This window comes from Hyperolius riggenbachi, chromosome 6, assembly GCF_040937935.1.
Source record: "Hyperolius riggenbachi isolate aHypRig1 chromosome 6, aHypRig1.pri, whole genome shotgun sequence".
Taxonomy (NCBI): domain Eukaryota; kingdom Metazoa; phylum Chordata; class Amphibia; order Anura; family Hyperoliidae; genus Hyperolius; species Hyperolius riggenbachi.
In genome coordinates, this window is record NC_090651.1 from 380539276 (window position 1) to 380552435 (window position 13160).

A 13160-nucleotide genomic window follows, 5' to 3' on the forward strand; every position below is an offset into this window, starting at 1 on the left:
TGACAACTCCGCTTCTTCTCATTGGTCCAGCACTTAGGGGAAGCGCTGGAGAGCGCTTGTGTATATATACTGGATGCTGGTCATTCCTCCGGTGTCTGGCGTTGCGATCACTACGTGGTAGCACTCAGACCTGAGTCAGATCCCAAAGTGTGCCAGAACCGGCAGGAGCTGGGAATTCACACTTAGTCAGATTCTGTTGAAAGCTTAAAGTACTAGTTTGATTGTGATTATCTGTTATGACCTTCTGCTTGCCTGACCATTCTCCTGATCTCTGATTCTGTACCCTGCTATTCTGATACTCTGTTGCCAAACTCTGCTTGTTCCTGGATTCCGCATTAGTCTCCTGATTCTGTACCTTGCCATTCTGATTCCCTGTTGCCGAACTCTGCCTGCTCATTAGACCCTGCCTCTGTCTCCTGTATCTGTACTTTATCTCTTTATCTGTCTGTGTGTTAACGACCTGGCTTGTCCGACCTCGAGAACTGACCTTACTGTTAGAGGCAGTTCGCAGATCTGTTAGTGACACTCCCTCATTGGTGTCACTCACGTTCTGTCCTTCCTACGCTCAGCCTGACTCCTCCCCCCGGGAGAGTCTAGGTCTGCGGAAGGAATTTGTATTTGTGCAGTACTCCTTGCTGCCTTATACTTGGTTCTGGGGCTCAGTCCTCAAAGTATTACTGTTTGCACCAAAACACTCTCATCACTCAGGTGTCCAGAGGTTAGAGATATATCTGATTATCGGTGATACTGCAGATCATCAATAATCGGGTATATATCTGCATTCTCGGTGATACTGCAGATCACCGGTAATCAGACCCTCTCTGTGTTACACCGATCGTTACACTGTCACTTCTGTCAGATTTCTACAACCTAAATGTAAGTGATAGCAACATAGGGGAAAGTAATTTATGGCTCATTTTACTCTGGAAAAAAATGTACTTCTTATTTGTATATGTTTGCACATATTTTAAATTTTACAGTTTTTTGCCGTAGTGCCCCTTTAAGGGCTGCCATTGAAAAACGCATTAAAACCCCCGCAATGCATGTGCTTTTCAATGCATTTTTTAGGTAAACATTCAGGAAACCAGGAAAAGCTCCCCTGAGCAAAATTGCAATCAAACCGCAAATGCACAAACATCGCAAGTAGAATTTTGATTAAAAGAGTGTGTGTGTGTGTGTGTGTGTGTGTGTGTGTTTGGGGGGGGGGGGGGTGTTAGAGTATGATAACTGGGAGAAGTTACACAAAACGACCCTGCACCATTGATGCACCAGTTTTAGTATATTTTTTTCCCCTGGTTTTTGTCCTCTAAATCCAGGTGCGTCTTATGGTCCGAAAAATACAGGAACTCCTGCGTATTATATAAATACTAGCTGGACGCCCTGCGTTGCCCGGGTATGTATTTGGCAGGTGTTGGCTCTGCCCACTTTTCCTAACCCTAACACACAATTACTTAATGACCAAGTATGTGAGCTTTGCGGTCTTTGGCATCAATAATTTGCAATGAAATAAAATTAATCTGATTGGATGTGGCTCCACCCCTTTTCTGAATTTGAACCCCAATCACCCAATGGCCAACTGTACCAGGTACAGGTGATTAACAATGCAAGAATGGCAGCAATTAAATATTCCCCTTAAAAATCAATAGGTGGATTTTGATTGGCTTTTATAGGCTCCACCCACTTTTCTGAATATTAATCCCAGTCACCCAGTGACCAACTATGCAAAGTTTGAGAACCCTACCATTAACAGTGTAAGAATGGCTGCAGTTTACATTTGCGCAATGAAATTTGTATTTTTCTCCACCCACTTATTTCCTAACATTGTTCAGGTATGTATTTGGCTGGTGTTGGCTCCGCCTACTATTTCTAACCCTAACACACAATTACTCAATAACCAAGTTTGTGATCTTTGCGGTTTTTGGCATTAATAATTTGCATTAAGATTAAACAAATCTGATTGGCTGTTTGTGGCTCCACCGCTTTGTCTGAATTTAACCCCAGTTACCCAATGACCAACTGTACCAGGTTTAAGGCTTGTGCCATTTACAGTGCAAGAATGGCAGCAATTACGTATTCCCTCTTGAAAATCAATAGGTTAATTTTGATTGGCTTTTATAGACTCCACCAACTTTTCTGAATATTAATCCCAGTCACCCCGTAACCAACTGTGCAAAGTTTGAGAACCCTACCATTAACAGTGTAAGAATGGCTGCTGTTTACATTTTCCCAGTAAAATTTGTATTTGTCTCCGGCCACTTATGACCCGGCGTTGCCCGCTTATGTATTTGGCTGGTGTTGGCTGTGCCCATTTTTCTAACCCTAACGCACAATTACTCAATTACCAAGTTTGTGAGCTTTGCAGTGTTTGGCATCAATAATTTGCATTGGAATATAACAAATCTAATTGGCTGTTTGTGGCTCCACCCCCTTTCTGAAATGTAACCCCAGTCACCCAATGATCAACTGTACCAGGTTTGAGGCTTGTGCCATTAACAGTGCAAGAATGGCAGCAATGTAAATATTCCCCTTGAAAATCAATAGGTTAATTTTTTGGTTATGGGAATAAAAAGTATCCTATAATTTATTCCAGGTAATGTACTATGTGTGTGCCAAATTTCATTCAAATCTGTTCAGCCATTTTTGCGTGATCGAGTAACAAACATCCAAATATCCAAACATCCAAACATCCGAACTTTCCCATTTATTATATTAGTAGGATACCGTGCTGCCCATAATTGTTCATACCCCTGGCAAATTTGACTTTAAGTTACTTTTATTCAACCAGCAAGTAATTTTTGTGACGGGAAATTAAATTGATGTTTCCCAAAAGATAATAAGACGCTGTACAAGAGGCAGTATTGTGGGAAAAAAAAACATTTCTCAGCTGTTATTTACATTTTTGCAAAAAGTGTCTAGTCCAAAATTATTCCTACCATTCTCAATAATCAACAGAAAAGCCTTCATTGACTATTACATCAATCAAATGCTTCCTATAATTGACATACCAGCTTTTTGCATGTCTCCACAGGTATTTTTGCCCATTCATCTTTAGCATTAAGCTCCAAATCGTTCAGGTTGGAGGGACTGATCTTTAGCTCCCTCCAAAGATTCTCATTTGGATTGAAGTCAGGACTCTGCTTGAGCCACAACAAAACTTTAATGCTGTTGTCTGCTAACTATTTCTTCACCACTTTTGCTGTGTGTTTTGGGTCATTGTCATTCTGAAATGTCCCCTGGTGCCCAAGGCCAAGTTTATCTACAGATTGCCTGTTGTTGTCATTGAGAATCCTCATGTATTGCTCTTTTTTCACGGTGCCGTTTACTGGGATTAGGTTTCCTTGTCCATTGGCTGAAAAACATACCCAAAACATTAGGTTTCGACCACCATGTATGACAGTGGGGATGGTGTTCTTTGGGTTGAAGGCTTCGCCTTTTTTACGACAAATGAAGTTAACATCATTGTGACCAAATAATTCAATTTTTGTTTCATCTGACCATAACACAGAAGACCAGAAGTCTTCTTTGTCTAGATGAGCATTTGCAAAGGCCAAACATGCTTTTGGGTGTCTTATCTGGAGAAGTGACATCCTCCTTGGTCTGCATCTGTTGAACCCAGCAGTGTGTAGTGTCCCTTTGATTGTCTGCCTTGAGAGATTGCCACCAGCAGAGCCCAGATTCACCAGGATGGCCTTGGTAGTGACCCTTGGATTTTTTTTCATCTCTCTCATGATCCTCCTGGCTAGCACAGGTGTCACTTTTGGCTTCCGGTCCATACACAATCAATCGATTCCGGACTCAACCCTTGCACGAATAATCTTCAGAATTTAAAAAGCACAACGTTTCGGGCTACATGCCCTTTCTCAAGAGCACTTGAGAAAGGGCATGTAGCCCGAAACGTTGTGCTTTTTTGTCTGCTGTATAACCGCATAAATTATTACAATAAATTCTGAAGATTATTCGTGCAAGTGTTGAGTCCGGAATCGTTTGATTGTGTATGGACTGGATTATGATTGGAGGCTTGATAGACCTCCTACGATGATCTGTGACTCCCCGAGATTAACAGAGTGATTCCTGAGGTCTGTGGACAACCCTTGTTGTGTTTGTTGACTTTTGGCTTCCGACCATGTCCTCTGAGATTTTCCACAGTGCGAAACATCTTGTATTTTTGAATTAATACTTTGCACTGTAGCCACTGGAACTTGAAAACATTCAGAAATGGCCTTGTAGCACTTTCCTGACTTGTGAGCAGTCAATCACTTGTGAGCCGCAGGTCCTCACTGAGCTCCTTTGTCTTAACCATGACTGTTTACAAACCAACTGCAGCGACCTGTCGTTTTAAACCTGTTGAGTTGATGAAAACAGCTGCTCTCAATTAATCAGGGTGATTTGGATGCTTTAGAACAGCTTGAACTATTTGGATTGGTACAGAACTTTGGATTTTCCCACAGACTGTGACAGTTTGTGAAGGGTACTAATAATTTTGGACTGGACACTTTTTGCTCAAATATAAATAAAAGCTAAGAAATGTTTTTTTTTCTTCCCCACAATAATGCCTCTTGTACATCGTCTTATTATCTTTTGGGAGACACCTATGTCATTTCTAGTCAAACAATTACTTGCTGGTTGAATAAAAGTAACTTTAAGTCAAAATTTGCCAGGGGTATGAATAATTATGGGCAGCACTGTATGTGTGTGTGTGTATGTGTATATATATATATATATATATATATATATATATATATATATATATATATATATATATATATATGTATATATATATATACACACAGTGGGTTGCAAAAGTATTCGGCCCCCTTGAAGTTTTCCACATTTTGTCATATTATTGCCACAAACCTGAATCAATTTTATTGGAATTCCACATGAAAGACAACACAAAGTGGTGGACACATGAGAAGTGGAACGAAAATCATGCATGATTCCAAACATTTTTTACAAATCAATAACTGCAAGGTGGTGTGTGCATAATTATTCGGCTCCCTTTGATCTGAGTGCAGTCAGTTGCCTATAGACATTGCCTGATGAGTGCTAATGACTAAATAGAGTGCACCTGTGTGTAATCTAATGTCAGTACAAATACAGCTGCTCTGTGACGGACTCAGAGGTTGTCTAAGAGAATATTGGGAGCAACAAAACCGTGAAGTCCAAAGAACACACCAGACAGGTCAGGGATCAAGTTATTGAGAAATTTAAAGCAGGCTTAGGCTACAAAAAGATTTCCAAAGCCTTGAACATCCCACGGAGCACTGTTCAAGCGATCATTCAGAAATGGAAGAAGTATGGCACAACTGTAAACCTACCAAGACAAGGCCGTCCACCTAAACTCACAGGCCAAACAAGGAGAGCACTGATCAGAAATGCAGTCAAGAGGCCCATGGTGACTCTGGACGAGCTGCAGAGATCTACAGCTCAGGTGGGAGACTCTGTCCATAGGACAACTATTAGTCATGCACTGTACAAAGTTGGCCTTTATGGAAGAGTGGCAAGAAGAAAGGCATTGTTAACAGAAAGCATAAGAAGTCCCGCTTGCAGTTTGCCACAAGCCATGTGGGGGACACAGCAACCATGTGGAAGAAGGTGCTCTGGTCAGATGAGACCAAAATGGAACTTTTGGGCCAAAATGCAAAACGCTATGTGTGGCGGAAAACTAACACTGCACATCACTCTGTACAAACCATCCCCACTGTGAAATATGGTGGTGGCAGCATCACCCTCAGGGGGTGCATCTCTTCAGAATCAGCAGGGACAGGGAAGCTGGTCAGAGTTGATGGGAAGATGGATGGAGCCAAATACAGGGCAAACTTGGAAGAAAACCTCTTGGAGACGGCAAAAGACTTGAGACTGGGGCGGAGGTTCACCTTCCAGCAGGACAATTACCCTAAACATAAAGCCAGGGCAACAATTGAATGGTTTAAAACAAAACATATCTATTTGTTTGAATGGCCCAGTCAAAGTCCAGATCTAAATCCAATCGAGAATCTGTGGCAAGATCTGAAAACTGCTGTTCACAAATGCTGTCCATCTAATCTGACTGAGCTGGAGCTGTTTTGCAAAAAAGAATGGGCAAGGATTTCAGACTGTAGATGAGCAAAGCTGGTAGAGACATACCCTAAAAGACTGGCAGCTGTAATTGCAGCAAAAGGTGGTTCTACAAAGTATTGACTCAGGGGGCCGAATAATTACGCACACCCCACTTTGCAGTTATTGATTTGTAAAAAATGTTTGGAATGATTATTATTATTATTTATTATTATTTAGTATTTATATAGTGCCGACATATTACGCAGCGCTGTACAATGTATATATATATATCTTGTCACTAACTGTCCCTCAAAGGAGCTCACAATCTAATCCCTACCATTGCCATATGTCTATATTATGTAGTGTAAGTATTGTAGTCTAGGGCCAATTTTAGGGGGAGCCAATTAACTTATCTGTATGTTTTTGGAATGTGGGAGGAAACCGGAGTGCCCGGAGGAAACCCACGCAGACACGGTGAGAACATACAAACTCTTTGCAGATAGTGCCCTGGCTGGGATTCGATCCAGGGACCCAGCGCTGCAAGGCGAGAGAGCTAACCACTACGCCACCGTGCTGCCCACATGATGTATGATTTTGTATCCACTTCTCACATTTACACCACTTTGTATTGGTCTTTCACGTGGAATTCCAATAAAATTGATGCATGTTTGTGGCAGTAATATGACAAAATGTGGAAAACTTCAAGGGGGCCGAATACTTTTGCAACCCACTATATATATATATATATATATATATATATATATATATATATATATATATATATATAGTCAAAATGATTCTGATTCTGATATAGATATATATAATTTCATACTTTTTTTTGTTTGTTTTCTGCATATTTTATTCAATTATGATATATGAAATGGTGTTTACTATTTTTATGTCGTAAGTTTCTGAGTGCTATAAATAACTGTTTCGCAGGCAATGTAGCTGATGACGGCAGCGAAGATTCACAGGATGTGCTGTTGGTGCTATCAGTAAATCTCTTATCCTATTATTGGCCCACTGTTTCACCAAAACGTAAGTAAACGTTTACACTCTTTTTCTACTTTCTAATAATTGTTTTATCTTTATTTTATATTTTTTGGTGCCTCCCACTGTACAGTATAGTTTATTCCTAAATAAGGCATCATTCATAAAAACACTGCATTTCCTGGAACGCAAGTAAAAGTAAAAACAAACAGTGAATGCACCTTATCTTGCATTGGAATGCATTTTCTGCAGTTGGACTGTGAACCCACTGCAAATGTGGAAAATCAGACACAATGGAAGCCTATGGGAAGGGACAATATCTGTTCCCCACCAGGCTTTACAAAAAAATCAAGTACTTATCCGTTAGCCGGGCGCATCCTCTAGGTGGCGACAAAACTCCACCAGAGTTACATCTTTCCCTACTATCCATGTCGGCCTGGAGGGGGAATAGTAATTAGCGCCACCTGCCGGATGCGCCCGGCTAACGGATAAGTACCAAAAATCACTCATCCTGTCCATGTTTGCAAAAGAACCAGTGAAAATCCTCCTGCAACACAGAAAATTCTCATTGGATCACGTGGACCAATGAGAATCCTTCCTGTTGCTTGGTAGGATTCATATGTGTTTTTTTTAAATCAATAGGAAGCATCAGGCTTCCTGTTTTCCGGGTGAGTATCAGATGAGCGGGGATAGCACGGAACACGAGAAAAGTGGCGAAAGTACCAGCAGACGGGTGAAGCAAACGCAGCACCAATGTGAAAAATGCAAGCTCATCTGTACCATTTCTGCATACGCTGTGTTTGCGTTGTAGTGTGAACACATCGTACTGCTTGGTCCACACTCAACCCAGATCTCCAACAGCCACAGCAGAGAGTGTAATATTTTTTTTTTTATTATTGATCATTTATAGGGCCAGCATCTTCCATGGTACTGTACGATGGAAGAAACAAATAGGCCTACATAATAATATAAACAATGATATGCATAACAATACAGATGGTACATGTTAGAGAAATAGACAATGAAATCAGTTACAACGACAATTGTATGATGACTATCAAAATAACGAGTTTCACAAGACAAAAAAGAAGTCCTGCTGCCCCTGCATGCTTACAATCTAAATCACAGGTGTCGATCTTCAAGCCTGGAGGGCCAGATCCATGCCAGTGTTTAGGATGGACTGAGAAAGAGAGGAATGTGTTCTACCGGATGGACCACACCTTTCCTGATTCAGACCCATCAATTACATTTGAGCTGTGTCAAAAATGTGTGAGGACCTCGGCCCTCGTAGGACCGGTTTGACATCCCTGAGCTAAAGTAATAGAGAAAAAAACTAGAGGTGGGGAAATACAAAAGGTTTATCTCCAGGGTTGTTCTGTCAGTGAACTATATGCAGAAAAATACTAAGCTTTGCTCCCCAGTCACATTAATTACCGTATTTTTTAGAATATAAGAATACATTTCTTATTTTTTGGGGGGGGGGGCGTCTTATATTCTAAAGGTACGGTATTTTGGCCCCCACAACATACTTACTGGATCCTCTTCTCCTCCGTCTGACTGCCATCATCCGAGGGTCCCAGGCATCATCCAGGATCAAACTCTGTCTTAGAATCCTAACCGCCGGCTCCTCTTCGCTGCAGTCTCGTATGCAGACTGCAGCCTTGCGGTGTACATGCGCTACCCCCCTGCCGACATCCTCCATAGTTACAGCATCCTCTTTTTAGTTACAATGCCCCCTTCTGAATGATGAGCGGCACACGTGGGCCTGGCGTTGTGTGTGACCCAGGCGCAGATGCGCCGCTCGTCACACAGAAGGGGGCACTGTAACTAAGAAGAGGATGCTGTAACTATGGAGGATGTCTGCATAGAGCATGATCACCTCAAGGCTGCAGTCTGCATACGAGACTGCAGCAAAGAAGAACACCGGCGGCTGGGACACTGAAGACAAGGTTTGATCCTGCATGACGACTGGGACCCTCACATGACGGCAGTCAGATGGAGAAGGAGAGGATTGCGACGACAAAATCAGGTGAGATGTTGCAGGGGTTAGGTAGTGAAGTGTAGTGTAGTTTGGGTTGGCTGCAGGGGTTAGTTAGTGAAGTGTAGTGTAGTGTAGGGTAGTATAGTTGGTGGTAGCAGCAGAGGTTAGTGAAGTGTAGTGTAGTTGGTGGGGAAACTGGGGTAAGTGAAGTGTAGTGTAGCAGGAGTTAGTGTAGATGGGCATTGTAGCTTAGATAGGGACATTTTTTGTGGGGGGTTGGTCAAAGGTCCATGAGACGCCCCTGCACCATAGACGCACCTAGGTTTAGTTTGCTTTTTTTACTCAGTTTTTTTTGCTTCTAAACCAAAGTGGGTCTTGTATGCCGGAGTGTCTTATATTCTGAAAAATATGGTAATTGGTCATGTCATGTGTGCCCAGAAACCAGAATCAAGTAGCCATGTGCCCCCAGATGAAATGATAAAGCAGCCTGATTCCGATTGATAAGATAGTTAACTAGCCATAGGCCACTTGCCCTCAAATTTAAAAAAAAGCACCTATGTGTGCCCAAATTTGACCACCACATAAATGACCATAAAAAACACAAACTGACTTTCCCACTTAATTCAATTTGGGAAGTTAAAACTGAAGTTAATTTTCGAATTTTGACTAATAGCTGTGCTGGCTGTAAGAAAAGATTATGAATTCACAAGTATCTTCATTGTTTTCTTCTTTTTTTGCAGAAACAAGGACACTGGCAACAGCACTTGAGGGTTGTGCCTCAAGTAGCATCTGTGGTTTTAACGAGAAACCTTTTAGTGTACTTAAGGAAAAGAAGGCCTCATATCACTGCAACAAAAAAGTGTCCTCATCATCAGAGAATTCCCATTCCGAAAGTTCCAATTCCCACAGTTCCCATTCTGAGAGTTCTAACTCAGGAAATACCCATATTGAAAGTACCTCTTCCGAAAGTTCCAGTTCCATTAGTTACGTTTACCACAGTTCACATAACCCAAAGCTCCCATTACCAAAACAAGATTAATTAACGATGACTTGCCGTCTACTGTTGAAGTTGTTCTGAAATGTTTAGGAAAATCTTCCCTTTTAAAAACAAAAGCTCTTGTCCTGTGCAGCAAATTACAATGGAGTAAGGTAAAGGTCCACTGCCGCTATTATGAAAAATGGCAAAATTTAAGCTACATACAAATGAAATGTGCATTTCTATCAGAGTAGAATGCTCTGTGAATATATCTCTCTTCCCCTCTTGCTGTCACTTACAGTAGGTGACAAAAAGCTGACAGATCTGAGAGATTTTGCATTTGTCCATAACCTCATGGGGGACAGTGGCATACCTAGGGAATTTGACACCCGATCCTGATCATAGCTGGCCTTTGATATGAGCGTCCAAGGGGGTGCCTATAGCTGGTTGCCTATACTGAGGGAACCTACACCTGATTTCCTATACTGGGGGCACCTATAGCTGGCTACCTTTACTGAGGGCACCAACACCTGGCTACCTATAATGGAGGTACCTACACCTGGCTATCTATGGGGGAGATGGAGACCTTCAACTGACTTCCTATACTGGGGGCACCTATGCTTGGCAACCTATATTGAGGGCACCTACACATAAGATCCTATACTGGGGGCACCTATACCTGGCTACCTACCTATACTGAGTCTGAGGGCGTTTTTTTTTGGGGGGGAGCACTGCGGCTATAACGCGTGGTGCAAATTGTCAGTGCTGTGCTATCATTCTAAATGGGGGGAGGTGGCTAACTGTCCCACCATTTTTATTAATATTCCTGAAAGGTTCTAGCCTTCATTTTTAAGTGTATTCAGGATAATGCACTCTTTCCATCCATTCGTGGTTACTAATAGTATTTATTCTATTATACATACGTGATGTATCACGGAGATCTGAGAATTTGACATGATGTGTCACAACATCAAAAAGGTTGGGAACCACTGTTCTAGGAGATATCTCAGGAGAAAAGGGGAATTGCATATGGGCCTGTGTGTGTGTATACGTGCGTGCGTGTGTGTATATACACGTAGGAAGAGGATGAAGGGGGGGGGGCACAAAAATCAGGTTCGCTCATGGCGCTGTGAAACCTAAGGCCGGCCCTGATCCTGATTATTTACAGATACCCCCCCCCCAAAAAAAAAAAAAAAATGATAGGAGGCTTGACAGGTTGGGGCATCGAGCGTGTCGCTGCAAATTTTGGGATTTTGGGGGAAAAGGAGTCTTTAGGATGTGGATGGAGCTAACCGTTATGAAACTCTGTACTCTATACAGTGGTGCAGACTATGTCATTGCTATATAAATACACAATAATAATAATATAGTAAGACATTAAACTATGTCTATGACTATGGCAGGATTAGACTGTGAGCTCCTCTGAGGACAGTCAGAAAAGGGGGACATACAAAAGAGGGGGATGCATAGGAGGAGGGGTTGGGAGTAGAGAGGTAGAGGCACAAGACAGAGAGCCTGGTGGGAAAAGAGAAATGGCAGGAAGAGCTCTCACCAGGACTGCAGACATCAGTGCTGTTTGGCAGGAACATGCTGTTAAAAGAAGCCACTAAAATCTGAAAATAGGAAAGGGTCATGGGGAAGAAAACAAGGTGGAAGGGGAAGACGTGAAAAATGATAAAATTACCTGCAATCAAGATCATTTAAATTGCCTTGAGCTTGCTTATCTGCTCAGTACAGACGTTGTCTGTCAGCAGCACCTGTATCACTGGCTTCTGCAACAGCAGACTGACCTGCAATTTTGATGAATTAATCAAGCTATGACTAAGCCATGTTTGCTCCAATACGCGTGAGCTTTTGATTTTCTTGTCCATTGATGTCACAATAAAAATTGGACTTTTAACTGATCTCACAGTGCAACAGGATATCTTCCTTACAACTATTGCCGGGGTCACCAATTATTTGCTCCTGACTGGATGATCGTATGTATGGTGGTTGTAGCGGTCCCTTGTATCGGCCAGTGCACATGGCTACTAATGAAAGGCAACTTCAGAAGCACTAAACACATCCTGCCACCTCTCCCTGCTAATGTCCCAGCTGCAGCACAGCAATCATTCTCTTAACTCACCCTGTTGCTCTTCTTCTGTGTGTAGCGACACATTGCCCACGGGACAGAAAGGGGGAGGGGTGCTACATCTAGTGCTGCTATTTTCCCGAATGTTACCCAAACTATGAGAAAATGTCCCAGGTGAAAGAATACAGTGGCTGAGAACCACAGTGGCACCCTTAGCCATGGCTGCACCTGGTGCTGTGAGCACCCGCAGCCCTATGGTAGGTACACCACTGATGGGGGTTTCTCAGTATTACCCTTATTTTTTTACAAAAGTACCCCTGGAAAGACTCTAAACAAAGATGTCAGCCAGATTCCCTACTCTTTTGCAAACTATTTTGTAAGCTGGACTGAACAACTGCTGTTCAGTAATTGCTTTGGCAAACATATAAATAATTATAAATCCCCCATAAGGAGGTGGACTAGTCCAAAACCTTGCATATCTGATTTTCACTGCCTACTGTAAGTGACAACATTATTTCTAATTGTTTAGAGATGCTGCTTTTCCAGACGCTGCTGTAACATGGATAAGTGTATAATAAGCTTTAATAAGAAGGGGGGGGGGGGGCATCCCTAAAAACATGCTGCAATTGGCTGGTTAATCGCTCAGGCATGCACCACCTCTGTTAGGCTAAAAGTGAATGCCCTGCATCCATAACAAATGCTACATTGCATGCAAACTATAGTGGAAGTTTAAATTCCTCCATAGCGTAATAAATGTAACATTTGTTTTGGGTGCAGGGCATGCATTTTCAGCTTAATAGAGGTGGTGCATAGTGTTGAGTGTAATCTGCTTATTACAATTACGCAAAATTACGTATAAATTTACAAATTACGCATATACGTAATTACAACTTCATAATTCAATTGACTTTGTATTATCATTCGTAGTTACGCATGAATTTACGTGTCATTTACGCATCATTTCGTGCCCACTTTGGCAGTGAATTGCAAAGCTCCCATACATGCTATAGGTACCAAAATTGCTACATGTGTTAAGAAGAATAGTGGGTACAATTTACAACAAGAATTGTTCAAAAAGATCTTGTAGTTTTTGAGAAAATCGA

The 13160-nt window shown here is 41.9% G+C and overlaps 1 protein-coding gene across 1 annotated transcript in view; it reads left to right on the forward strand.

The window, feature by feature from the left end:
• LOC137523092 (vitellogenin-2-like) overlaps positions 1-12647 on the forward strand; it is a 63134-nt gene extending 50487 nt beyond the window's left edge. Inside the window, exons 6-7 of the mRNA XM_068243305.1 lie at positions 6979-7077; positions 9751-12647. Of these exons, the coding sequence (XP_068099406.1) occupies positions 6979-7077; positions 9751-10049 (398 nt within the window). The 3' untranslated portion in view covers positions 10050-12647. The remainder of the gene's footprint in view (positions 1-6978; positions 7078-9750) is intronic.
• The last annotated feature ends 513 nt before the right edge of the window (positions 12648-13160 follow it).